The sequence below is a fragment of the Oxyura jamaicensis genome, chromosome 11 (assembly GCF_011077185.1).
Source record: "Oxyura jamaicensis isolate SHBP4307 breed ruddy duck chromosome 11, BPBGC_Ojam_1.0, whole genome shotgun sequence".
NCBI lineage: Eukaryota > Metazoa > Chordata > Aves > Anseriformes > Anatidae > Oxyura > Oxyura jamaicensis.
This window is the reverse complement of record NC_048903.1, coordinates 16,439,929-16,466,480: the sequence shown is the minus strand read 5'-3', so window position 1 is coordinate 16,466,480 and position 26,552 is coordinate 16,439,929. Positions and strand designations below refer to the sequence as shown.

The following is a 26,552-nucleotide window of genomic DNA, read 5'->3' as shown; positions in this document are numbered from 1 at the left end:
CTTACTCCTTGGGAAATGGGATAGGTTGAAGCAAGCTGGCCAGGGCTGGTCTCCAGTCATCGTAGTCTGACCTGAAAGAGGAACATCTTTATTAACAGGATAGCATGCATGGAATATGGTTTGTCAACAGCTAGTTCGAGGAGTCAAAAGCTTTTTATTGCAGGCATCAACAACTCTTTTGCTTTATTGAGATACTCCAAAGAGCTATGGTGACATTTCCCATTCCATTTTCAGCACATTCTCCACAGGGACACAATAAATCTGGTATTTACAATGAGAGGCCTTCTTTATGTCAACTTAAAGACATTTGCTGTTTATGAAACCTGTTGACATTTAATCACTAAGTAATACTTTCATCTAGGTTGGTACAGCAATTACCAGGCCATTGCTATTTACAGCTCTATTCTGCATTTAATTGGAATTTATTTTCCTTTGCTAGAAGGCATCAGTCTATCGCAGAAAGAAAGATAAACCCCCATTTTTGACCCACACATAACAAATACAATTCCACGGGCTGATTTAGAAAATAATTGCGTGGCGTTCATCTGACACTTTTTTTTTTTGGTATACCTTACTTAACTTTTCCAAAGATTGCCGTGCACATTCGTAATTCATTCGCAAATCCCCAGATTATGAGTGAAAGACTTCAGTGTACCCTGTACAAGGTGGCTCCTCTCAGCTGTGTTCGCTGCCAGCTGATGCCCTGTTCTATTCTCTGCTGTCAATATACGGCGTGCCCTCCTAGGAGGAGCCACCAGAAGGGGATGTTCACATGAACTAGGGTAAAGAGAACATCCTTTAGCAGCTTTGCAGCCTGCACGGGTAGGTGCAAAGCACCCTGGCAGTGTGTTGTCTCGATCTGCATGCACGTCGTGGCTGCTCCAGTGCCTGCAGCATGGCCAGTCGGGCTCGTTGCATAGGAATGGCACCTCGCATGCAGCCACCCCTCTCCTTCAAACAAGCTCAGATAGCCAGCAATCAGTTAGCACTAATTAACCGCAGTAACTACACGCTGCACAGCAGGCACGACCGTCATAAGTTGAACGAAGCAAAGAACAGAGAGGAGAAGCGAATCCGGCAAGTCAGCACCAGAACCGGGAACAGAACCCAGCAAGATGGTGCGAAACACTTTGGGGTGTCTGTACAAGACAGCGTAGAAGATCCTACAGTCTCCTTTTACCACTGTTACCCTTTGGATTTCAGTTTCAAAAGCTGGATTATTGGCTGCAGCTTACTGCAAACTTGGCACACAAGTCTGATGTTTCGTTAAGAAGGAACGAAGCGTAATGTTCCCAAACGGACAGCACTACTGATAGCATTAGAAACAGGCAACATATGCACAGGAACTGTTCCAAAACGATGCATTTTTTGCAAAGACAAGGTTCTAAATGGATGCATTTCCAGAAGTCTCACCCACTTTTTGAACCACATAAGAGAGTGGTTTCCATAAACTACGAGAGGTTGATACCCACGATGTGGGACAGTTCACCAAGGCATGCTCATGGACACACCGAAACTGGGTGTGCCTGAGCAGGGTACTCTTAAGAAGCAACATAAAAAAAAATTAATTGAAAGAATAATTTAATTGAAAGAGTAATCATTTAACAATGCATCAGAGAAGCAATTATCACTTGCTAAACAGTGGTATGACTCCAGGTTACAAAAACATGTAATATCTCAATAACCAATATAACTCAATGTAATGTGTCAAAGTAACCAACCCACAAGAACTAGGAGCTGGTAGTAGCTTAGGATATTAAAAAGCAGATGAACGCTGTACAAAAAACCCTGGGATGGGCTTCTTCCACACTTCCCATGCCATATGCAACTACGTGCCTTTCAGTAGGTACTTCAGCAAACAGCCCTGCCCTTTTCACAGGTGTGTTACCAGACAATCCTAGCATGTACTTTCCCAGCTGTTTCCTTCCTGAAACTCCTCTGCCAACAGGCCAAGAACCACAACACCGTGTTGAGTTCAGGGAGATGTCTCTTCCCCCACCCGCGCTGGTTAAATAACCACAAATGAGCTCAGTCAGGTACAAGGCTAGAGCTTAAAGGCAGGCAGGCTGGCAACGAAGGACGCACAGGCCAGGCAAAAACCTCAGCATTGCTTCTCCCCAAAACACAAAGCAAATAACATTTGAGAGTCTTGGCTATGCCCCCTGATGAATATACCTTGTTGATTTTCCTCTCCTTTTCTTTAGCATTTGAGGCACAAAGCAAATCACATGTCAAACTACAGTTACCCAAAAAAGAAACTTCATGCCCATGCCATTCACTTCAAAAGCCATTGAGCCTAATTTTTGCCTCCATCAAAAATTGTGTTCTGTTTGTTAAGAGCAAGAACATAGTCTGTAGTTCACGCAAGTGGCCTCTGGGTGCAGCTGAACAGTGAGCTCGTGCACGGACCTCAGCGCCTGCCTCCGTGTCCTCAAAGAGCCGAGGAACCTAATGAGCACAATCTTTGTTATTATTATTATTATTATGCACATATTTTGGAAATTCCTCCTAAACCACCGCCTGATTTTACTCTAAAAATGACAGATTTTTGTTGCTCAATGCAGCGGAAATAACTTCAAGAGCAGAATTTAGAGCAGAGAGACCCAAATGTCAAAAGGCTGAGTGAGAAAACTGAAAGGTGCTCAAGGTATTTCACATCACGTGAAATAAAGCAGCTACTAATCTTCCCTAGCAGAGCCTTAAAAGCTGAAACCCACTTTGAGGCTTAGTTCCCGCGACATCTCAGGTTAAGTGTTACACCACCAAAATTCCTCCTTGAGCAATCTGGAGAGTTGTGATTAGTAATAATGTGAACCAATCAATTTTTCATGGCTGCTCTTCAAAGGAAATTGCAATGGGAAGAAAAAAAAGCTGCTTTGTAATAGCCCAACACCAAGCAAAACGCTGCAGAGAGAATTGGACGGTGTTACTCTGATGAAAGCTGGAGGTTATGTGCTGCATCCATTTGTGGAGCAAGGTCTGCGAGAGGGCAGTGAAAACAACCATCACCTTTTTTCCTGGGAGGAGAAGAAAGGAAGAAAACTGTCTCCTATGAAATATATAGAGCTCGGTCACATGAGTGGGACCTGAACATAAGATCTACGCAACCTGTAATCCCTTCAATCTGCGCTAGGAAACATGAAACAAACATAGCACAAGAATAAAACTAAACTACTTATTAAAAGCCTACGGTGTTTCTCCTCCTCCCACCTCTTCCCTTTTCAAAAACACTTTCTTTCTGTCTGCGCTCATCTCATCTGCGCTCTTCTTTCATTTCAGACGGCTGCCTTTTTATTTTTTTTTTGCTCCGTTCGGAGCTCGTGCACGTGCTGGGAGCGTCTGAAGCAGGCAGAGAGAGGCAGAGGGATCAGCTCTGGCTGCAGGTAAGGACCTGCACCAGGAGCCCGACGAAGCGGCCGTGCTCGTCGTGGCCACCACCTCGGCCAGCCGCAGTATTGCAAAAATAATCCCCCTCCGCAGTGGATTTGCCTTTGGGCCACGGTTGCCATTGGCCTGTCCACATAATACATTTTCCTTCCCAAGGATCACCTTTCACCAAAATGAAAACCTGCCCATATGTCATGTGCGGCACAAACAATCCAAAACATATTAGCAGCCATGGGCAACCCTGATAAACACGACACAAGAGAATCCACTGGGGATATTCAGAGCATGCCCCTGACCTATTGGGGAATGCAGAGAAGGCAGGGGCAGCTCTGGCGGACGCTGGCGTTTGCAAAGCTGTTGGTCTTATCGCCGAGAGACCGCGAGCCCCAAATCCTCTTTGTTTTTAGAGTGTAATAAAGAGGCAACGAGTGACTGCTCAGAAATAGCTCATTTCTCCAGACCAAGCGGCTTGACAAAATCAAACATCTTTTAGGCAACTCCAGATAATACAAAGATGGCCAAGTCTCCCGACTTGGTTTTGAAAGAAGCAAATTTAGCACCACTGATTCCCTAATGCATGGCAACGTTAGCATGCAAGTACGGAGCTGGACAGTGCTGAGCAGCTCTCAGATCCTCTAATTCAATCTGATGAACAGAAAGATTTCAATTAATTTAGTGCATTTTCTACACACCGATTTCAGCCTTGTAGCATTCAGGAGGCACTGGCTGGCATGAATAACCCTAACAGAGTCCAGGATGCATTAGGGAATATTGACACAGACGTTTGATCCATTCCTGAGCACAGGACAAAAATATCATGTTCTGCTGTTCTGTCTCTCCTCTCAAATCTGCCCAGACATCTTAAAATGGTCATCTGCCAACATCTTAAAATCTACGACTTTATGTTTTCCTTTTGTATGCAATAGTTGTGTTTTGTTGCTCAACTACATTAGAAAAAGGGTCAGAGATGTTCCTGGTGCTTCGGAAATGGCCACGCAGCTGAATTTGCTAACCTGCACATTTAGCCTTCTGTGCAAAGAGGGAGGTCTTACAGTGATCATTAAATAATCATTGCTAGGCTTTAATCAATATTAGAAGCTTTTTATTCACAAGTATGCATTGCGTAGGAGTTAGGTGAACAATAAAATGTCCTCTGCTGAAGATAACTGTTAAGAACTCTTATTTGCTAGACTTTCAATAATTAAAATCTGCCTAAATAAATTACTCCCTGCTGCCCTAAGTTAATTATGTAAAAAAGATATCATTGTTGGTGACTCTTGTTTTGATGATGATATTGAGTCAGACACCTAAAAGAACAATTAAATTCAATGCTAAGCAACTTATTTATGTTTGGCTTACCACTGATATTAATAAGAACATTATTTTAGTGACTGCCCGCTGAGAGCTCAGCTCCTGGATAGCTGTTGTTTTTATAATGAATGTTTTCTTCCTATTGGCATGAACTCCAATTCTCTTTATTCACATTCTCCATTTTTCAAAGTACAGTGACAGTATTTAGAGCATCAGAAAGACTTTGTTCAAGAAGAGCCTGAGCATGCTAAGAGTCAGCATCACAACGGGATTATCTGGCATTTTTGTCAGTAACTACTGGCCCTTCTACAGTCCTTTTCCAACAGTGGTTGTTTATTAAAACAACCTTCAACATCTTTACCTATATTTAAAAGTAAGGAAAATGAGGCACAAAAAGAAGCAACTCATCTTAAGATCTCCCACTATGCCAGTGGCAAAATCAGGGGCAGAACTGATTTTTGGAGCAATGCTTTTGGGCCCAAATAATAATAATAATAATCAGGGAGTGAACAGGAAAAGAAGTGAGCCCAACTCAGTGGAGCTACAACAACATATACCGGCTATGGCTCTGCCTTAGAAACTGTCCTATATTTTCATAGGTTGTGATTTCTAAAGTTGGGTGTGGACTTTGGCAAGGCAATCCAAGGGAAGTTGCACCAACTGCGTAGTATCACTACCCCTGCGCTGTACTAGTCTTGTGGGCTTTGCCTTTCAGAATTACCAGCTTACAAGCTGAGAAAGGGCACAAAGCTGTTCTACCCTACAGCCTCTGCAATGGCAATAACAGATTCCCATTTTCAATGTTGCTGTTGAAGAACTCGATCAAAAATCTTTAAAAAGAAAGCAAACATCAAAAAAAGTGATTTGAAGGTATTGAGTGAAATAAGAATTAATTTATTTGTGCAAGAAATAATATGGGAATGGAGACCTGGCATATCAAACTTGTAAAGTTTAGGGAGACCGCAAGAAGAGCGTGCCCGTTTGTGAATTTGTTTATAAGTGTGTATCAGCTGCATGATGAAACCAAAACCATCAATGCTTAATGAGTCAGCACCCAAGCCAGCATCGGGACTGAGAGAGTTCATAGCGTTTATGGAAAACATCTAGAGTCAAGGGGACAGGAATAAATACACCACATGTTTAATGCAGCACCTGGGTACATGAAGACTTAGAAGCCATCAGAAAAAACAAAGCCAGATACTGTGATAACCTAATGCAAACATTTTAAGGGGAGAGGAGGCTAGGCTAAGGAAAAAATCATCCTTCAGCAACTTCCCACTCAAGAATACAATAGGAACAGTATCTTGAGTTCACTTATCCTGCCTCCAATTCTGGGTGTGTACTTATGAATACATTTGCAAGACAGCACAGGAGTGAGTGAAGGAATTATGTTGAAATTGGCATTATATACTCTGAAAACACTGAAAACATGGGGAAAACTTTCACAAAATCCTCCGTCATGGCAACTTCAAGCAGTTCCTAGAGAGTGAACACCCAAGCTGGCACTTGACTTCAGTGTAGCCCAATGCTCACAGTTTACAGAGGAGGCTAAATTTAACCCACTATCATGTAATCTAAAAACAATCAACTATCATTTCATTAAGCCTTTAATAGTCAGTAAAGTTTGCCCACAGACATATGCAACCCAGTAACAGAGCTGGCTGTCAAAGCCCACAGAACTGTTTTGGGTTGGTTTACTACACTTCATCAACACATGGTTCTATTACAAGCTTCTGTCCTGCAGTCTACCTTTTGTGTTACCCCTTCACTTCATTTAATTATCCAGGAGACAAAGAAGCTTTCCCTAAAGAATTTCTTATTCTACATTCCTCTTGAACATATTCAGAGGATCTGCCTCCCAGGAAACCACGGAGCCATCATATGCTAAAGGTTATCTGAGCACTGGTTCATTAATACAGGTTTGCTATATGAAAGCAATCAAAGACTAACAGAGGATCCATTGTAACAGAAGTAAATCTGAGCAAGTCCTAAAACTTCTACTGACACGTGCAGGGAGAACACCTAAGTGAAAGGCACCGGCCTCATCTACCTCCTGCTGAAGCCAGGGGAGCAGTGCTGCCCACCACTGCACTAGCAACGGACCTGTCTTTTCTAGCTTTGTCTCAGGCAATCCCCAGAGCCCTACAGGAGACAAATAGATTCCCCCCCTTTATTTTTTGGTGGCTAAGAACAAAAGAGAAACTACTGGCAACAATATCCTGTCTTCTGTAATATGCCCGAGGCTCACTGTACAAATCAGCTTTCCCTTTTCATCTTCCTAATGCTATTTTTAGAATGCATTGGCAGTGCCAGATGTCTCTTTCAGAGGCCGGCCTCCAGTGCTGGAGATGGATTTATAACCGTGTGCTTGCTGGTCACAGATGTTGATGACACCAGGCCTGTGGGAAAAGCCCCCCCATTGTTAGGATGACATCGTTCAAAGAGCTGTTTAACACAGTTACTCACAGCATCTTGAGTATTTCAACATAGCAGCCGAGGATCCTGTCTGCCTGGGCGCTGAGCTCAATGCTCATGGTGCTGCAGGTGGGACTGACCATCAAGCAGTCGATCAGGTTGGGCTCGCTGTCATTGCCCACGTTGGCTGTCATCTTCTGGTTAGCCGTGTTGTTGCGTTCCACTTCCACGTGGATCTCGTTCGAAGTGACGATGACTGGTTTGAGCCGCGATTCAGTCAAGGTGGCCTCTTGAGAGACCAGGTCAGGACTTGTGTGAAGAAGGCGGAGGGGGAGATTAGGCTTTCGGTCGCACTGCTGCTGGCAGCCATTCCGAATTTCCTTCAGGCTTGGCGAATTGTCTCGGCTGAATTTTAAAAATAAACAATTTCAATAACCAGACATAACAGCAGAAAGCAGGAGGGAGAGGGCAACACTGAGAAACCAACATCTTTTGTAATTTCCCACTGCGTTTCACCCCAGCCCACCAGATTGTTTTCTGCCGGGTAATCAGATTATTGAAATCAATTAAAAATATTAAAGGGCACCGATAGGACTGCTCTGCAGCCCCTACTCTGCAAACATTTCAGCTTTTCATTAGTCTAATTGACATGCCAGTTTAGTACAAAGGTGAACTTTCCCATCCAAGTTGTGCAAAGCTGTAACAGGATCCATGCCCAAGTATGTATCTGGCTACAGTACATGCCCAGACATTTGTCTGCAGCCCTCGCGTCTGGAATTTCTGTTGGACACTAAGCAGCCCCCGTCCGTGCTCTACCATGAGGAAAGTCAGATAGCCATAAACAAACAGGAAACATAGCAGAGGGGAACCCTCGGTGTCTACTGGAAACTGGCTCGTGTGTCAGGAACTGCAGCATCTATTTTGTGGTAAGTCAGGAATCAGATTTTCCACGATAATGGAGACAGCATCATGAAACCAGCTCAGGTTCAAAGCTATAGATACCCTGGGATTTCCACACAACCCCCTTCTTCAGGATCTCACCCTTCCCTTTGCTTTAGGTGTAACACCCACTTCATGTGCCAGAAAGGGAGCAAAACTGAGGCTGCTCTGGGTAGTGCTTAGCTCCCAGAGGCTGTTGTGGAGCACTCTCCTGCTATTCTAAACAGCAAAACTCTCATCTTCTGCTATTCTAAAAGCCAATTACAGCTGCAGACAGCCTCAGAGGAACATCTCAATGGTGGCCAAGGTCAGCACGCAGCTGGCTGCTGCGCTGCATCCTCAAAGTTACTGCAGCTTGCAGCACTTCAGTTCTGGAAGCGCTGAGCTCCTCAGCTCCCTGTCGCACCAGCACTGCCCTCTGGTCCAAGCACAGGAACCAAAGCTGTGCAGTGATGACATGTCAGCCTCACCGCCTCGTAGCACGCCACAGCGAGTACAAGTGAACGGAGACTGGGCACCTTCTTGTCTTCAGATTTTCAAATATGCAAAGTGTAACAAATACAGTCCCATACCTACAAAAACATGCATGTGACCGTACAGAACACTCACATGTAACGCTAGCAATGGGTGGAGCAAGAATGAAGACATGCTCTTGCATACCCACACCCATGCTCATGCCGATCTTGTTTACAGCCTGAATGAAAACTCTTTGACGCCACAAATTTGGGAGTAACGTGGTGAACTGAGAATTCATACTGACCTGTTGATAAATTCCTCATAACACGAATAAATGGCTGCTAAGCAGACAGCCACGAGATTTGGCAGGACCCTGGGATGGGGACATTGTCCAGTCGGACCATGCATGCTGAAAAACAAAAGCCAAGACAACGTCAATTGCAATGAAAACTTCTGTGGGCAAAAACAGACAGAACAGGGTGCCAGAACTGGATAGACAGCCTTGGGGAATCTTCAGACAGGCCATAACAGAGTGTTTTAACCCTGTAAATCCCCTCCAAATAGTCCTACTTCAGAAGAAGGCTGAGCTGTGTCCTCGCTTTACTTGATGTAGTACCCCTGAAAGCTCACACGTGATCATTGCAGGGTCTAAAGTTGATGGGAATCTCTCTGTAGAGGCTCTAAGTCTCAGCACATAAAAGGCATGTACACACAGCTATGTCCATTCACCTCCAGCGTGAAAGGCAGAAAACCCCAGCCATATTTACGAATAAGCTAAAAAAACCCTTCAGCAACGTCTCCTCATGGCCACCTCTCACTTATTTGGTGCTTGCCAGTACCAAAAAGCACCAGCTACTCTAACAGCTAACTACAGGGGTGAGCAGGGCTGGGAGAAGTAATGTAAGGAAGCGTGCACACAGTAATATTGAATGTAACTAACCTGTGAATAAACTTCTTCACCACCTCCATTCCAGCATTCAGCTCATTCAAAGCCAGAATGTACTCCTGAGTAAACAGACGCAACCGAGGGCATTTCCCAAAATCCTGTCCAAAAAGGAGAGACTCAGTGAAGACGGTGAAACATGCCTGCAATGTACATTGAAACTGTGGGTTTTCAAAAGAAATCAATTCAAACACAGCTGAATTCACTCTCTTGTTATGTGACAGCTTCAGGAGCACAATACCACTGCATGCTGAAGTGATGTGCTACTTGCTAATAATGGCATGCTTGACAATCTCCTCTTTCCCCCCAGACCCATTCCAAAACAAAAAGCATGTTCAATGTTCATACCTGCAGTTATTTTACTTTCATATGTTTAACTTTATACTTCTATTTTGAAATACATTTTTTAATGTTGTGCATTTTTGCTTCCACTCATAACTGCGGGTTCTTAGAAGAGCAACTCAAATATGAATTTTTACTTCAATATTTGACATTGTACCTATTCTGCTTTTAGAGAAAATATTGTTTGACATGTGACCATTACATGATCAGTTATAAAACCACTGGTCAGTTCTTTCTCTGTTGCACTCCAGGTACAATATGAATTTGACTTCCAGGCAGGAAGGCACGTGCTTACTGAAATCTGGCATCTCCTCGCCTTACCTGCTATTTTGAGATGTGGAAGGAATACAATCTGCTATCTGGTGAATGTTATTCCACAGCACATTCTTGCTAATTTACACAGGTGTAACCTTATTATGCAGGTGTTACAGAGCTAAAAAACTAAATTTCAAAGTGGTAAACAAGGCCTGCTGAGTGCAGCAAGCCCTCCCAGTTATCCCTCAAGGAAGAGGAAGTCATCCCAAAGAAATAAATGGCAACTGAAATCTTAAATAAATGCTGCAAGTGGTAATGAACCAGGGGACTGTGAAAGAGAAGACACTCCCGAAGTGCTGAATCCTTCCTTCCTTATTTTGGTTTCAGGCACTTCTATAGCACAACCTATATTAACATCTCATCGGCTGTACAACTAGGGAAGATCACCAAAAATGTGAATACAGCCCTAGCCAAAACAATGTTCCCTATAAGTCTAGAGTCACTCTTTGCCTGTATGACCCAAGAAAAAGACTGACAACGATTCCATTACAATTCACATCACCAAACATCTAACAGCTCCTTCTAGCAGGTGCAAATACACTTGGTCCAACAGCATGAGACCGCACATGCTTCGTATATCCCCTGGTGCAATTTAACTTCATGGAAACTCCTTGCAAAATAGTTTGTGCAGTTACAATTCATTATTTTTTTCAACCTGTGTAAGTGTCCTAACCAAAATTAGAACAAAAGCCCAAGCGATCATAAAGGGGATGTCACTGCTGACAGCTTTAAAATACCTCCAAAAATAATAATGACCTGTCACTGTAACATGTACAAAACAAGGCACACTATCAATATTGTTTACTCCTAAAGAATAAAGCAATAGTGCTTGTACTCAAACATTTGGGCTGAGCCCACAACCAGCTGTGAGAGGCTGCCAAGTGCTCCCAGCACAACTCAGCACGTGATAATCTCCAGTCCTGCACGTACTCGGTGCTATCAGCAACACAACAAGCTATCCTCGATCATTTGAAACTTCAAAATGACAGATAAATGAAGCACTCTTTCTCCGTTTGGTAAGTGGGAGACTGTAGAACAGAACTTGCCATGAACTTATCAAAGACCACAGAGGAAATTAGTGGCAAAGGTTGGAACAGACAGCTAGGTTTCCTGCTCTAAGCACACTAAATTGCACGTGGCCTCCTAAGGTTATGAAGTTTACTGCCAACAGCACTGTCCCCCTGAAGGATTACTTTATTTACATGCACACACACATTCTCTAAAAGACTATTCAGTACAGAAATCCCTGAGGAGCAGTAAAGTGCCCAAATCCACTCCAATTAATATACGACACCGTAAATTCTCTGACTACACACTGCGGTACAGACATGTTGATTTTCAATCTGCAAATGTTAAGTACAGTAAATATACCCAATTCTCTAAAGCTAACCAAATACAAGCATTACACTATGCATTTAGATTTTACTTGAGACCCCTCAAGAGCTCTGGATTCTTTAAAAAAAATCACCCTGAACTCCAAGAATAACATTTACAGAATATTTCATTGAACACTACAGAATATTCAAAAATGTTTACATGTCTGGAGAGCACAGGCACAGAGCCAGGAATACAACCTCTTTGCCATCTTAGGCTTTCTAGCTAGTTCTGTAAACTTGAGGAGTTAAATAATAATAATGTTATAAAAATAAGAAATAAGAACTGTTTTCTACTGGATTCATGCTGTACACAGGAGAACAGTGGATGGTTTCTAAAATTATACCAGTTAGTGCAAAGAAGTTGCTTGTGTAGCTACAGAGGGATGAGACTCATCCTTGAGATCACAGTTAAATCAACTGCCTTAAATATTTTATTTATTTGTTACTCTTTGCCATAGCTTTGTGATGTAGAGTTTTGTTTCACTCACCATGTTGTGTTTGAGAATCCTCTGTACCACTGGCGTGAACACTTCTATCACAACCATCGACCGTGGGCGCTCTCGGCAGTGCTGTAAGGAGCAACAAGTCATTTTGTGAGCTGCAGGAATGATTGAAATGGGTCTCCCCTGTGGCTTCACACCCTGTGCACAGATTAACCCTAGATTAATAAAATCCAAGGGCTAATGAATCTTTCCTGGGAATAGGATACCTGTAACAGTGTTCTCTCCTACAGATTTGCTGGTGTCTAATAAAAAATTACAATGGGAGCTCAGGAACTGTGCAAACTGCTTTCCCTACTGTTTCTTCTTCATGAAACTCACTGGAATTTAATAGTTTTTGGGATACATCCCAATATATCAGTCAGAGTAATTCAAGTAGGAAAGGACTTTTGGAGCACATCTGGCCCAACCCCTGCTCAAGGCAGGGCCAATTGTGAAGACACCTTAGCCTACTGATTAGCCTTGCCCACTCAAGTTCTGTAATCTCTGAGCAGGGAGAGTTCATAACCTATAAAAGCAATTTTGCATGCTGCCACTATACACAGCCCATCCCACACCTTTAGAGATAAAGGTTTATAGATAAGTAGCTACCTCTGATGGTGACCAAAGGCATAAAAAAAATATAAGTGCCCATATAGTTTGGAGGATGAGAGTCTGGTGGGCAACATGGAGTCTTGGAGGTACCGGAGTCAGAGACTAGGAATGGCCCTAAGGCTGGCTTATCAAAGTGAAATAAAGTCAGAATTCTTTCTTGAAATCTGACAATTTCTGCAGGAGTAACTGCTGACAGGTAACTCTGCGTGGGAATTTTAAGCAACATCCAGACTGCTTTACAAGTGAACATCCAGTCTTCAGCAAGCAGATTAAAGCAGACTTAAAACTGAAATGCAAAGAGACTTAGAGAAAAAGTAGTACTTTCAAATTCAGAAGCTTTGCAATCCAAAGCACTCAAAACTGTAGAGAAAAGATGCACAATGCAGCAGAAGCCTGGATTTTCCAGGAAAGAGGATGGGTCCTTATGATCTTTCCACTACCATTACCCCATGACTTAAAACCATTACGGCTGAGTTACGCATCACATTACCAACACGTCTGAACCCGGTGACTCCAACGATTTTTGCATTAGCTAAATAGAACATACAGTATGGCATCTCATGTACCCAGACTGGGGTGGGGTTGTCTGAAGATCTTAACTCTCATGGATTATCAATACTGTGCAGTCTGGCGTGTGAAGAGTATGTATCTATTTATCATAATGGTGCTGTCAACTATTCCATTGTCATCGGTTGTTGACCAAAAGATGAAATCAATTTGGGCATGAAGCAAGGAGCTAAAGAAAAAAGCAACAATCCCCTCAAAGAACTACCCACATATACAACTACAAGATTTCAGAAAGCCGCTCTGATACCTTGCAGAAGAATTCACAGAGGTCAGGAGGAGGATGGTTGTTTTCCAGCAAAGGTGCAATTGCCTTTAAAAAAATAGAGAGAGAAAAAAATTAATTAGAAGGCTGCAACTGGAGTAAGAGTTTTGCAGGGGAATATTTTTATTGCAAAAGAAAGGTCACTTTACTTTTGAAAAAGGACAAAAGCATCAGTATAGAAATTAGAGGTGGGCTGTGTGTTTTACACATAAGCTTAAGCACACCCTTGCTGTGAATCCTCCGGAAAGTTTTGCTTTTAACTACATCAGCATAAATTCATAAAACACAGCAAAGGAGTACAATTTTTATCATGGTTTCAATGAAAACAGGAGCTGTAGAACAGTTATTTAGTATGCAATAAAGCAAGGACAAATCTCCTTCACTGCTTTGGTAATAACATCTCTCTAAAAGAAAAAAAAAAAAAAACACCAAACAAATACATGTCTTTTCTATAAGAGTTCAAGCTCACATACAGCTGATAACTCATGAAAAGAAATACAGCACTGTTCTTACCTGGAAGGCCTCTATTTATCAAAATCAAGAATATAACTTTTTGAAAGTTGAGATCAACAGTTGCTTCTTTGCTGCTACGCCAACCGATGTGGTTATGCTCAGTAAGTACATTAGGGGTCATACCTGCCGCTGAGAGTGTAATGAACTTACGTTGTTGTTACTTCCTTTGTAATTTAGGAAATGGTACTAGAACAATGTATTCTCTCTACGTGATGGTGCCTTCGGGCTTTTCCAATCTCGAGCTAAAGGGATTCCCAGTACCCATTTAAAAGTAAGGCTCTAAGCAGCAGCTAGAACATTTTGTATTAAGCAACCAAACACCAGATATTTTATATTTTATCTGGACGGCATCTGGAGCTTTACTAAGGCAGCCTCTTCTGATTTTTGCTGCTCTCCCTCTCATCTCCTTAAGGTCTTTGGCCCCAGTGAGTCTGCCCAAAATGAGCGTGTTTCACAGCAGCTGCTTTCACACACGAGCAGGTTAAGGTTAATGTGAATTTTAACAATGAAACCCAGCACAAAGATCTGTTTGGGTTACGGGTAACACTTGTGACATTTCTGTTCATTCTTGCATGCCATCCTTCTGCAACTATTCACTCGGCCTCTGGCGGTGGCCCAGAGGAGATGGAGAAGGCAACATGACTTGGTAGGAGTATCGTATCCTCGCTGCCCACCCACCACCTGAGCTAAACATCTCCCTGAAATCCACCTTTCGAAGTGTCAGCCATGGCACCAGCCAAACCACAGCAGGCAGGCGTTGCAAAATCACCACGTGTTTATACCTGTCTGGCCACTGTTGTCACTGCAGCAGAGATGGGGCTGGCTGGCTGTCAGCCTAGGAAAAATGGGCTTTTTTGTTCAGCCCCGTCCCTGCTGAATGCAGGGAATAACCGCAGCAGACACTGACAAACAGGTCACAGCTCCGCCTGTACAGTCGGTATGGAGAAGTGGCAGCATGAAGAAGCCTGTGTTTGCCTTCTGTGAAATCTGCTGCCTCACATCACCCAGTGACGGGTGACTGATCCCCTACCAGGAAGGGACGAGTTGTAATATTGATCTGTTCCAGTGACATCTAGATAGGAAGGGTGGTTTGGTCTGCACAGCAAATCACCATGTGCCTCTGCGACATGACACAAGCACACAGCAACAGCAATACCTCCTAATAGCACAGGTTGGCTGTATAATGGCAGTGAGCTCTGATAACCACAAACCTCTGACTCCCTAACAGCTGGGGCACAATCTGCAGAAGGGCAGGACTGACCTGAAGCAGCCTTCACTCAGAATCACTGAATAATTTAGGCTGAAGGGATCTTTGGAGGCCACCTGGTCCAACCTTCCTGCTCACAGCAGGGCTACCTGACATCTTTTGTTAAAAAATCATTCCCCCAAAACAACCAGCTTTCACTGGAATCCTGAACTTTCCTTGGCACTAGAGGAAAATGAAAGCTACAGCAGATCTCAAAGAAAAGTAAACCCGCAGAAGAGAAACAAGTTGAGGGGGGCATTTCTACAGGCCAAGTATGGGGGTTAAACTGCAGTGACACATACACATATCCGTACTTACAAAAACAATCACTTGCTCACATACCATCAGAGATGGAGACATTCTCTATATGGCAGCATTAGCCCCTCAGGAAACTACTAAGCCTAAGGGTTTTATAGGGCACATCTGGAAATGATGTTTTTTGACTATTTAAAGTACATATATAACATTGCACTGTGTAGCCCAGTAAGGAGGCCATTTTGGGAGCATATTAACCCTACATATGCTGTACTGTTTCATATAACTTGATGAGGAAACTATCATCATTCTTCTGTGAAGCAAGGGAAGAGGAACAATAAACCATGCAAAAACCAATAGGCCAAATGGGTTTGATCCTGCCTCAGTTCATCAGCATTGATACAAGTGCTTTCATATCTGCCCAACTTCAGTAGGGCAGAGGCTTAAGCATTAAGAGAAGTGTTACTGAACCATACGGATTTGTTCCCGGATTTTGACAGAAAGTTACTCACCACAATAATGCTCTCATGGTCTTGAGTGGTTAAGTTGTTGTTCTGCAAGAGTCAAACAGAAGAAATGAATGAGCAAACAGTACTGAGCTGGCACAGCAGCATACGCTGTACTCTCAGCTACCACCAGACACTCATAGAAAGACTCAAGACTGCCTTTATTTATTTTTAGAATAAAATTAATCAAATTAAAATCATTCTCTTAAAGAAGGTCTTATAAAATCTGCTATGAGGGGTTGTGGAAGCTTCAATTTCTTCCTCAGTACCTTCAGATTCAAGTCACCCTGGCCATGAAAGCTAAGCACACAAACACCAGGATGCCAGAGCAGGATTCAATTAACTGGAAAACTAAAGCTAGTGATAGAGTTCTTAAAAGTGTTTTCTGTAGCCAGGCTGTATGTTTCTAAGAAAATTAATAAAAGAATTGTTCCATTGTTGTATACCATTTTTGGTAGTAAAACAACTGATGCAGTTTTCCTTAAGCTCCTTCTTCTAAAATGGAATCAGTGAAAGCCTACTGGAAATTAGTGGTTTTCAACAGTAAAGTGCTTTTGGCTTTCACAGCAGCACGATCCATCCAGAGGCTACAGAGCCTACTGCAAGACAACTTCTTTGGTTATCCCAAATCTCTGCACTTCAGAATTTGGACATCAAAAACCAGCTTGGCATTAAACTTACCATCCACAAAAAGTTAACTATCTGAAATAGATGTAAAAAAAGAAGGATAGATATCTCTGAAGAAGGAGACTATTTTTCTTTGACAGAACTGGTAATAATAAAAAGCTGCACTATGAATTTATTGCTAGATACATTTGTTGGCCTTGTACAAGGATGATCAGTCTTGCAAACAAAGCCAGTGGAACAGAAGTCAAGGGAAGTTTTACTACTGACTCAAAATAAGACTTGAGTCAGACCCATAACAAATTTACCATGAATAACTGAACAAAACCCCATAACTTCCAGAGAAATGTTTGTTTATTTTGTTTCCAGACATCTACCTAGCATGGGTCAAATTCTTATTTTCCCTAAAAAGTACAAATTCCACACAAGTCAGCAAAAGTCACAAGCAGATTTAAAGGAAGAATTTTGAAAGCCCAAGTTAAAATAAAACCCACCCACAAACTTTTAACCGTTTGTCTCTCATGTAAAGGTGACAGTGTCTTGCAGGAACAAGGCTGGGGTCATACCTCTGAGAGCAGTTTAGAGACGATCTCCAGTGGGGCTTGGTGAATGGAATCGTCCTGAAGTGGAGACGTCAGCGCCATGTCCACTAGCGTCCTGATCTCCTTCAACACCACCTCCCAGCGGCTGGGGTTACTGAGCACCTTCTTGTACTTGTAAATCTTTTTCTGCAAGGAAAATGAAAGGGTCATGTTGACAGCCCCTTGAAAAACTGACTTGGACACGTGCCTCCTACAGGCAACCAGCAAGTGGGTTGCTTTGTACTTTGGGTTTTGCCTTTTCTGTTTGCTAAAAAGCTGTACTTAACACATTGAAATGGAAAAGAAAACCTCATATGTGTAAATCAATTATTTCTGCGAATGCAGTGAAAAAACATAGCTCCTTTTTATCTTGAAAATAAGTTTATAAACTCCAGAGCACCTTTCTTTCCATCACCTCGTCCCGCAAATGCCCTACTCCTCAGGCTAATAACAGATACTCGCTATCACACTGTTTCCAAAGCCGTAAGACTTTTTAAAGAGAGTTAGTCACAGGGATTGGAGGGATCAAAATATAATTCCACAGATGTTTCACTCCCCAGAGCTGATTGATGAATTCACATTCAGAATGAATTATAATTAACAGTAAAAAAAAATCCAACTGCTCCACAGGCGGTTTGGGTTTTTCCCCCCTGTTTCTTGAAGGATGCTGAGAAGTTGTGTCGTGACTCCCCAGCTGTGACAGAAACACGCCTGCTGAGTCGCTAAATCTCCCTTGTTTCAGTGCTCGGATGAGCACTGCCCACTGCCCAACGCCACCACCCTCACCCTGCTGCTTCCCCCACCGGCGCTGCCCGCAGCAGCTGGGGAGCAGAAGGCACCTCTTACCTCCTCGGCAGCCACGTCGCCAAATGGCTGGCACACAAGCTGCTCGCCAGTATAAATAGCAGTCCCTAGAGGAAAGCCACCCCTCCCAAATTCCCAGAGGTGGCCTGTTGAAACTCTAGAAGTCCAAGGAAGTGACGAGGGGAGCTACAGCACCAACACGAGGCGCTGACAGCAGCTTGCCAAAGACCCATCCTCCAGGCACTGCGTGGGGAGGGAGCTGCAGCGTTTCGGCTAGCTGATGGCTCCTTTCACTCATCTCTGCCTGCTCAACTCACCCCCTGATGAATGGGGTGACCAGAAGTCTGGAAACATCCTCAGGTTTATTAAACAACACCAGCTGGGCACTAAAACACAGACGCTTTGCACTAAATATGGATTTGCATTTCCAGAGAAACCCCAGAAACTGCCCTTTTCACACAGCTTGTAGATTCAGCTGCACCATCTGAGCTGAACACCATCAGTGTAATAAAGGCAGGGGACTTTGCAAAGGGTTGGTCTGCTTTGTTTTGGTGTGGGCTTTTTTTTGCTTTGTTTAATTCTGTTTTGGAGCTTTGCTGCTCCACACACTTCCCCTTTCACTCGCTCAGGGCAGCTGCCACCAGGCAGGCTGGCTCACTGCTTCCCCAGCACATCTCATGCTCAACAGAGAACACAGTCACCTCTGTACCCTGTCTGAAGTATTGGGAACAATCCAGAAAAGCACAGATTCTGGATGCTCTGGGTTTTTCTGTACTGCTGGACAGGGAGATGAGGGTAGCACTGGGCTGACATGTAAAGGGCAGGGCGGGCACAGTGGCAATTTTAAGCTACCAGCACTCCTTCCATTACCATCGCAGATTTCTTGGAGCCTTGAATAACAGAGAAGCTTGATTCATAGAGAGTTTAATTTTTGTTTGTTTAGGCAGTGCCTCTTTCTAGGGTCTTTTTCTTAGACCCACTCTGGCACAAAACAAAGTCCATGCAGCCCACTTTGTCACCTGAAGCAGCTCCTCTCTGACTGAGGACACTAAACAAAGCCAGCTCCACAGATCCGCTTTCCATGCAGAAATGTCCTCATTGGTCCCGTACTAGGAAGAAATCAAGCTAAAAGCAGAATTCAAAGCTAGATGAGAAGTGGGGCGGGAGCACTGGTTACTGTGCATCGCCTGCTGTGTGCTGCCCTGCTCCCGGGTGTGACAGCGTGGTTGGGGACAGCAGCTCCTGCAGCCAAGGGGACGGCTACTGAAAGCAAGCTGCCAGCCCCACAGCAGGACCTGAGCACAAATCTCTTCCCTCCGCTGCCAAATCCCCCCTTGCATGGGGGTGGGAGGAGCGAGGGAGGCCTCCTTTCCCTTTTAGAGACGACCATGAAAAATTAAAGCTCTGTTCATGCTGACGCACATAAGAGGAAAGCCAGAAGGAGCTGTACTGCGCCAGGGAGACCTCCAAAAGCTCACAGCAGCAGACAGCGGCTCAAAGGCAGCACCCAGGGAAGCCACCTTTGCACGCACTGTGCCGGTCGCTGCCAAAAAAAAAAGCAGACTTAGCGGTCCCTGCTTCCACCTTTCAGCACAACAGGGTGTGCTGTGCTGGTGCACCGAGCTGCAGCCTTCCAGGGACGTCGCCCAAGTTTTGAGTGATGGTGGGAAAGCAGCTGGAAATAAATAAATAAGTCAGGACGCCGTCCCCAGGAGGGCTGAACTCTGCTGTCCTGAACCTTTGCCCATGGTTACTGTGCTGTTTTTCTCGGCAGAACGTTTTTCACTGTTGAGCGCCTTGCTGAAAGCCTCAATTAAAGCCTGAACCCTATCAGTCGAATACAGAAACAATTTGCTTTGTATCAGCAAGCACTTGGCCAGCACCGAGCCATCTGCTCCATTCTACCTGCACCGGCTCCGGAGTGAGCAGAAACAATCCCTTGGGAGCTTACAACAAAGCTGCCCAGTAAAGACTCATGCTGGAGAACAGGCACGTGGACACATAAGAGTAGCATGTTCCCCCGAACATGGGTGTAAAAGACGCCTTCAGCTGCATACAGGAAAAATGCTGGGCTGGGAATCCAGCTTCGTGCAGATTTCGCTAACAGCTCCTGAGACCATTCCTGCGAGTGACAACACCACGTGCCAGCGTGGAGTTTGTCCCTTTTAGTTACTGACCAGCCAGAACCACACAGCTAACATCATCCCAAAAATCTCATTATGCTGACTCGTAAAACAAAACCAGTGAGTTTAATAAATACCAAGAAGCAGCAAGGGGAATAAGCGACACCGACAGGGCATCCTTCGTTCTCAAGTCACTCTCATTAATTAAGTCTTGCAGAAACCCAAAGATCTAAGTTTCAGTCCTCTTTCAGGGGAGGAGGAATTGAAGACTACGTGAGAAAAATTACTTGTCCAGGGTTATTAAGCAAGCATGTGACAAAAACCTGTAGGCAGTGGCTTTTGCCATCAGTGCTCAGAAGCTTGTGAACGTTGCTGTGAACAGAAAGTTCAGACGGGTCTACGGTACAGGAAACTTCCAGCTTTTTTTTAAATGACATCTTTGTATGTTACTCTATCCCATAATGGTTTCAGCTGATGGCTCTTGCTCATTCAGCACCTCTCTGGACAAGAACGGAAATGCTGATAGAGCTGAAATCTAGAAAAAAACAGTCTCTAATGCACAGAAATGGAAGGCAAGGCACGACTGCGCCTTTCTTCACCCTAACAAGACCTTGCCTGTAAAGAACATCTTAGAGCAGCTAGGCACATGATCCAAAAAAGGCGAGATGAAGTTGGCCTCCTCCTTCACCAAATTTCACCCTGCTTTGCCACCAGTGGCCAGCAAACATTTTGTATTCTTGAGAACCAGTCTTTCCCTCAGCTACTACTGCCATCGTTACACTAAAATAAATTGCCAGCCCGAACCCAGAGCAGCCAGTTAAATTCTAGTTCTCTGCTCTTCGGCCCTTTTCCTTCCAACATTGCTTGTTTTGTGGCGGAGCTCGAGCTACTGCAGGAACACGCATGACTTGGATGGCTGCGTGTGCCAGCGGCTGTTTATTCCTCGCCGAGCACCGAGGGCAGCTCCAGCAGAAGGGCAAAGTTGTCCTCCCGCACAGCGGTCCTCCCCAGCTGGTGCTACGGTTTGGTTTTGATGGAGCGTCAGTAAAATGTAGGTATCTCATGCTAGACGTAAGCAGACAGAGGAAAAAAGCACAGAGAGCAGCCACTGGAACTGTTTTCTCCACCAATGCCAATTTTTTTGTTAAAATGCTACGCAACAAGGAACAGGAAAGTCACTTGCAATGTCCAGTACACGTCTGGCATGTCCTACACAAGTCCGGAGCTGTACCATGTATTCTTGAGCACCACCTGCTGGCATCTCCAGGTGGATCCATGGAAAGCCTTTCAGCATTTACCAGTATGAAGATAAAAAGCAACTTGACTAAGTCTACAAGAAGTGCCACTCCAGGCAAAGGGGCTGGGGCCAGGACCGGTGTATATAAATGCTGGCAAAGTGGGGACGTGGGACTGCTCACACTGCAGCAAACTCCTGACCTTCAGAAGGTTTTGCTAGGCAAATCCCTGATCCTCCCACAGTGAAGGTCTAAATAACACTTCACTTCCTGTCAATTCACATTAAAAATTCCAAAGAAACCGCCATTATTTATGGTACTGAGATTGGCACCCATGAGTGTAGGCCCTGTCTATATACACCAAGTGACAGTCTCTGCCCCGAGCAGCTCACGATCTTGATGATTGCAGGCAGGAAGGCGAAGCAGAGTAAGAAAACCGAGATGATTTCCTTGAGGTACATGGCAGGTCAGGACCAGAGCAGGACTGAGGCCTCCTGACTCTCAGGCCTCAGCCCAATTGCTAGCTGAGAACACATCTAAACAAAAGCACCACCAATGTGCACGGGGCAAGTAGGCCGAATGCTGACATCCCATCACCGTGCTTCCCACTCATCTCCCCGCAAGCCTTTTTTCATTCATTAACCTTCTTATTTTCCACTGGTGTCTAGCACCCTGCTCCAGGTCTCGGTTAATCCAAGCAAGAACCTCAGCCACCCAAACTGGCAGTGTTGAAGCTGCCGGAGTTCAGCGGGTTCAGGAGCAGTGACGTGGGTTGAGCTGTTACTAATACACAGGCTGGAACAACTGAACAGGCACTTCCCACGGGCACAAAGCTTGTCCTTTGCTCAGATACCACTGGGACACCACCACTTCAGGACTAAAAGAATGCTGAAATAAACAAAACTTGAAAAGGACGCGCCATGGGTTGCATTTCTGCTTGGGCCCAGAGAGGTGCAACAAGGCCGGGGGACCTGAGGGCTCGCAGGGCAGCCCCTCACTCACCCACCTGCACAACACCAGGCACCTGAGACAGTAATGCACTGGAGAACTTGCTCCCAAAGCACACTGTATTACATATACATCCACCTCCTTTGTCCACAGCCGTTCCCTGGCTGTCCGTCCTCCTGGGCTTGTGCTCTGTGGTATGTTCTAGACCACTGCAGACACCCTTCAACGAAGGTGGGTGAAAGGATGAGTAGGAAAGGATATTCTATGCAAGGGAGTAGAATAAAACAAAATAAAACAAAATAAAACAAAAATAAAAAGACTGGGGAAGCAGGTCTTAAATTTATAGACTCCACGGAAGACAAACCTGCATGCAAATATAGTGTATGTGCCTCCAAAAATTGAAGGCAACTCAAAAACTCTGGCTTCCTTCTAGCCCCCCAAGTGGGGAAGGAAGGGGTTCTCTGGTGGACCCACTGCCAAGCAGAGAGACCAGGGCTTGCTTTAGCCAGTCTCTTGCCTTTTTCTCCAGTCCCTGCCCTTCGGTCACCAAGATCCAGGAGCGCAGCTGGCAGATCCAAACCCAGATCTCCCCTAGCTGTGCATTTGAGATGCTGTTTGCCAGCTAGAAAACGCAAAGGACCAACTGCGGCTCCAGCTGCACTGAGCATGGGCTAATGCGGTTACTCTCGTAATCAGACCTGTCCACAGGGGAGACGTTTTTTGGCAGTGCTGACTCCGATGCATTCCCCGAAACCCTCCATCCCTGCTTCCATTTCCTTTTGGCAAACGCTCCCATTCTTCAGGCCCCGGTTCCAGCATCAGCTTTACACTTCAGGTTGGCAAAACATCAGCTCTCATCCTGTACACAGCAACTGCTGTTCCGTATTTTCCGTATCAGAGCCAAGCTGGGGTTTGTTTTTAATGTTGCTTTGGCTATGCGGAATTTCACTATGACTGCAGATACGCTTCGAGCAGAAGCACAAGCCACACCTTGCTCGCGAAAAACATTGGTAGAGGCACAGCGGCGGTCTTGGGTTGCAAATCCCATGCAATGTCTCCCCAGAAGAAATGTTTTAAAATACGTTGACCGTGTGGGGTTTGGGGTGGTGTTTCTTTTGGTTTTAAGCTTAAGTCACACAACACCTTTTTCTCCTGATGTTGGGCAGGGAGAAAATCTTTGTTACAGTTGCTGACCACAGATACTAGAAAGCTCTGCCCTCGGTGGGGTTACAAACCCCCCTGGGGCTGTTTTAAACCATTCTGCAGAATGAGTGAGAAAAACCTCCACGGAGAGGTTGCCAGAGTCGCAGAATCAGGGCAGGAGCCAGACACCCTGCTTCATTTACAGCACTCTGACAGCCTCTGAGTCACCGTCAGAGAAGGTTTCAGACATGCTCAGGCACAACTCTCTCCTCCTCCTCCTGTAGGGCCTCACCGCTGCCTGCTGCAGCACTTTTGGCCTTTTTTGCCAGCGCAGCAACTGCTTAGCATGGACACTGCCTGGGCATCGGCACCTCTGGGTGCTGCTGGCACCACCCATGGTTTCCAGAGGGGTGCAAGCCTGACATGCATGAGCTGGAGTCAGCAAAATTACATTCCATTAAAAAAAAAAAAAAAAAAAGGAATAAAATAACAGACTACTGGATGAAAAGCAGGAATGTGTGTGCACCATTCAGTTCCACACTCTCCAAAACCTTCAATGGACTAACTGCATTGCAGTGCATGGGAAAAAAACAGCATTAAACTCTAGCAGGAACTGTATGACTGTGGAGTTCAGCATTGAATCAGAGAAAGCAGAAGCCACAAAGCACCGTGACATGAACTGCTACGTAGGTGCAGTCCTGGCTGGGTACAGACCTAGCATTTCTGACTGCATTACAGGATGCACCTGACACCAACCTGAAGTGCTCCGGGTTTCCCGTACCTACATATCTGTGTGCTTTATACCCCACACGTGACGGCTGTAGCTGTGGAGCCTGGTCCTTGACATCCACCAGCTCTCGGGCTGCAGCAGGAATAAATGACTTTGCCACTGCAGAGATGAGATAGTGTGTAGGGAAAAAAAAAAAAAAAAAAAAAAAAACGCGTACAATCTTATCATCACTGCACTTTGACCAAGTCTGCCAGAGAAAAAGCCATGCACAAGGCCACCGTGGAGAACGGCCAGGCAGCATACCTGCTGTGCAGAAAGCCACCCCACCAGCATTGCACCCTTCTGATTCCACTCAGGTACAAGAGCTGTTCATCAGCAGGAAAAGGGGACGCTGCCTCATCGGCAAGGCTGCGGAACGTATGCCAGTCCTTTCAGGCACGAAGGGACCCTGATGGGAAGGACTTGCCCCCCGAGAAACCACCTCAAATTAGAATTAAGCAGCTGGCTAATGGTAGGAGCTGTTAACAAAAGATAACCTCTGAAAGAGAATCCGGTCCAATTCTGTTTTCTGGGAAACGCCAGTCAGCTTAGGTAGCACCGAGTGGCGTACAGAGCAATTATTTCTTCCCAGATATGCAAACCAGATTAAAAAGCCACGTCATCCCTTTTCCTTATTACTCTGCTGCTAGCAGTGGGCACCCTCGCCTTCTCCTGCCCTCCTCCCCACTCGCCAGTCAGCAAAACCTTCCAAATGGACGTTTACCCACCTGCTTCACTCTCTCCTCCTTGGCAAATGTATTATTTTGCTGAGTTTCCAGCACTTCAGAGCCATAAATGGCTTTGAGATTGACTTCTCTCTCATGTGCACCTGCATCATCAATGTCGTCAGCAAGAGAGATGTGCAGGGCTCGAGGAGCATGTTTGTGTCAGAGATCTGCTGCAGAGCCTTGGGGAGAGCACAGGCACTGGGTACTGATGTGAGGCTTGCAAGCATCTTAAAAGGGACTTTGGGAAAGCAGGGTATTTCTGCCTGCAGATCACAGGGCTTTGGAGCTCTGAATTTCCCAGTTTCTCACAGGGAGGTACCAAATTTCAGAGCAGCATCCCTATCTCAGACAGTGCCATCGCTCTGTTCCACATCTTTACGTCCCATCTCACTGCACCAAATCAGCACAAAACGCCAAAGCCACTGCAGCATTTTAGCCTACTGAAACACCACCAGATCTCTGCAATTTGCTCGTCTTCTTTCCCCTCGTACAAATGCTGCACGATGTGCAAATCCAACCAAGACCCACAGCATTTGGCTCTCTAACCCCATGGATGACGTCCTCACAGAGCATCCCGCAGTGCTGGGGCGCCACCAACACCACCGTGCTTTGGGGACGGGCTGATGCAAGCAAGGCGCTGACAACCACCCTGCTGCCCTCGGTGCACCTTGCCCCCGGCCACGCAGCCCGAGGGAGTATTCCCATCTCAAATCCTACAGCAAAGAGCAGTGAGGCAATGGCTTCTGAATGAAGACAGGGTAATGAAAGGAGTACTTTTACTAACATTGTTTTCTGCTGCTTTTTTTCTAATTTTGAAACAATCGCTATTTCTGAGGGGGAAAAAAAATAAGGAAGTGTGACAGACACGCTGGGCATGTGACTTGTAGCAGATGATACAGGCTGTGACACTGGCAACTTTCAGAGTTTTTTGTGGATATCAGCAGCAATTTTATAACCCTCTAAGACAACATGTTACGCGTACTCTGATGCCCTGGACGCACAGTAATTATACTGGAATAAATAAACAAGAAATAAAAAAAAAAACATGCAAGGCAGGAAAGAGAAATCTAAAACAACACCTCCATCTCCTTTGCTCCTTCAGGCTCCCGTAAGTCTTCTCCAGACACCCATGAAGTAATTGGCAAGAGTCCTCATAACATCAATAATGCAGAACTGGGTCCCAGCACAGCAGCTTAACAAGGCACTTAGTACGTGCCAACCCCCCGAGTTAGGCTTTCACACCCAATGCGTCGTGCAAGGAGGATAATTACACTCCTGGGAAAGACTACCGGCGCTGTGCTCATACGAGATCTCCGAAACACCAGATTTTTTACCTCGCCTCTGCAGCTAGGAACCTTACGGAGAGATTAATTTTGGTGCAGCCCTATATTAGGGCAGCTACAGAGGAGAAGTTGTAATTTGGTGAAACCAGTGGTCACCGTGACCTCGAAGTCTCGAATTGCAAAAGATTAGTCATATGGTCAGCCCTGGAATAATGCTGAAGAGCAATTTGTCAGGACGAAAAATGAGGATTCCTCTTGGCCAGTAGTGCAGCATTCCTGTGTAGCAACATACTCCAGCAATTGTAGTTACTCCTCCTCGGAGCTGAGACCTAGGCACACAACAACAACCTGACCTGTTTATTCAGCTGTTTTTGACGCCCCTCTATC

General features: G+C 45.0%; 1 protein-coding gene across 1 annotated transcript in view; it reads right to left on the bottom strand.

Annotated features, from left to right (window-relative positions):
* The window catches only part of CMIP (c-Maf inducing protein), a gene marked incomplete at its 5' end in the record, with an annotated part of 126,158 nt that overhangs the window by 15,566 nt on the left and 84,040 nt on the right, over nucleotides 1–26,552 (bottom strand). The window contains 8 exons of the mRNA XM_035337071.1: nucleotides 6–71; nucleotides 7,165–7,518; nucleotides 8,813–8,917; nucleotides 9,449–9,552; nucleotides 11,973–12,053; nucleotides 13,393–13,455; nucleotides 15,934–15,975; nucleotides 17,118–17,279. Of these exons, the coding sequence (XP_035192962.1) occupies nucleotides 6–71; nucleotides 7,165–7,518; nucleotides 8,813–8,917; nucleotides 9,449–9,552; nucleotides 11,973–12,053; nucleotides 13,393–13,455; nucleotides 15,934–15,975; nucleotides 17,118–17,279 (977 nt within the window). The remainder of the gene's footprint in view (nucleotides 1–5; nucleotides 72–7,164; nucleotides 7,519–8,812; nucleotides 8,918–9,448; nucleotides 9,553–11,972; nucleotides 12,054–13,392; nucleotides 13,456–15,933; nucleotides 15,976–17,117; nucleotides 17,280–26,552) is intronic.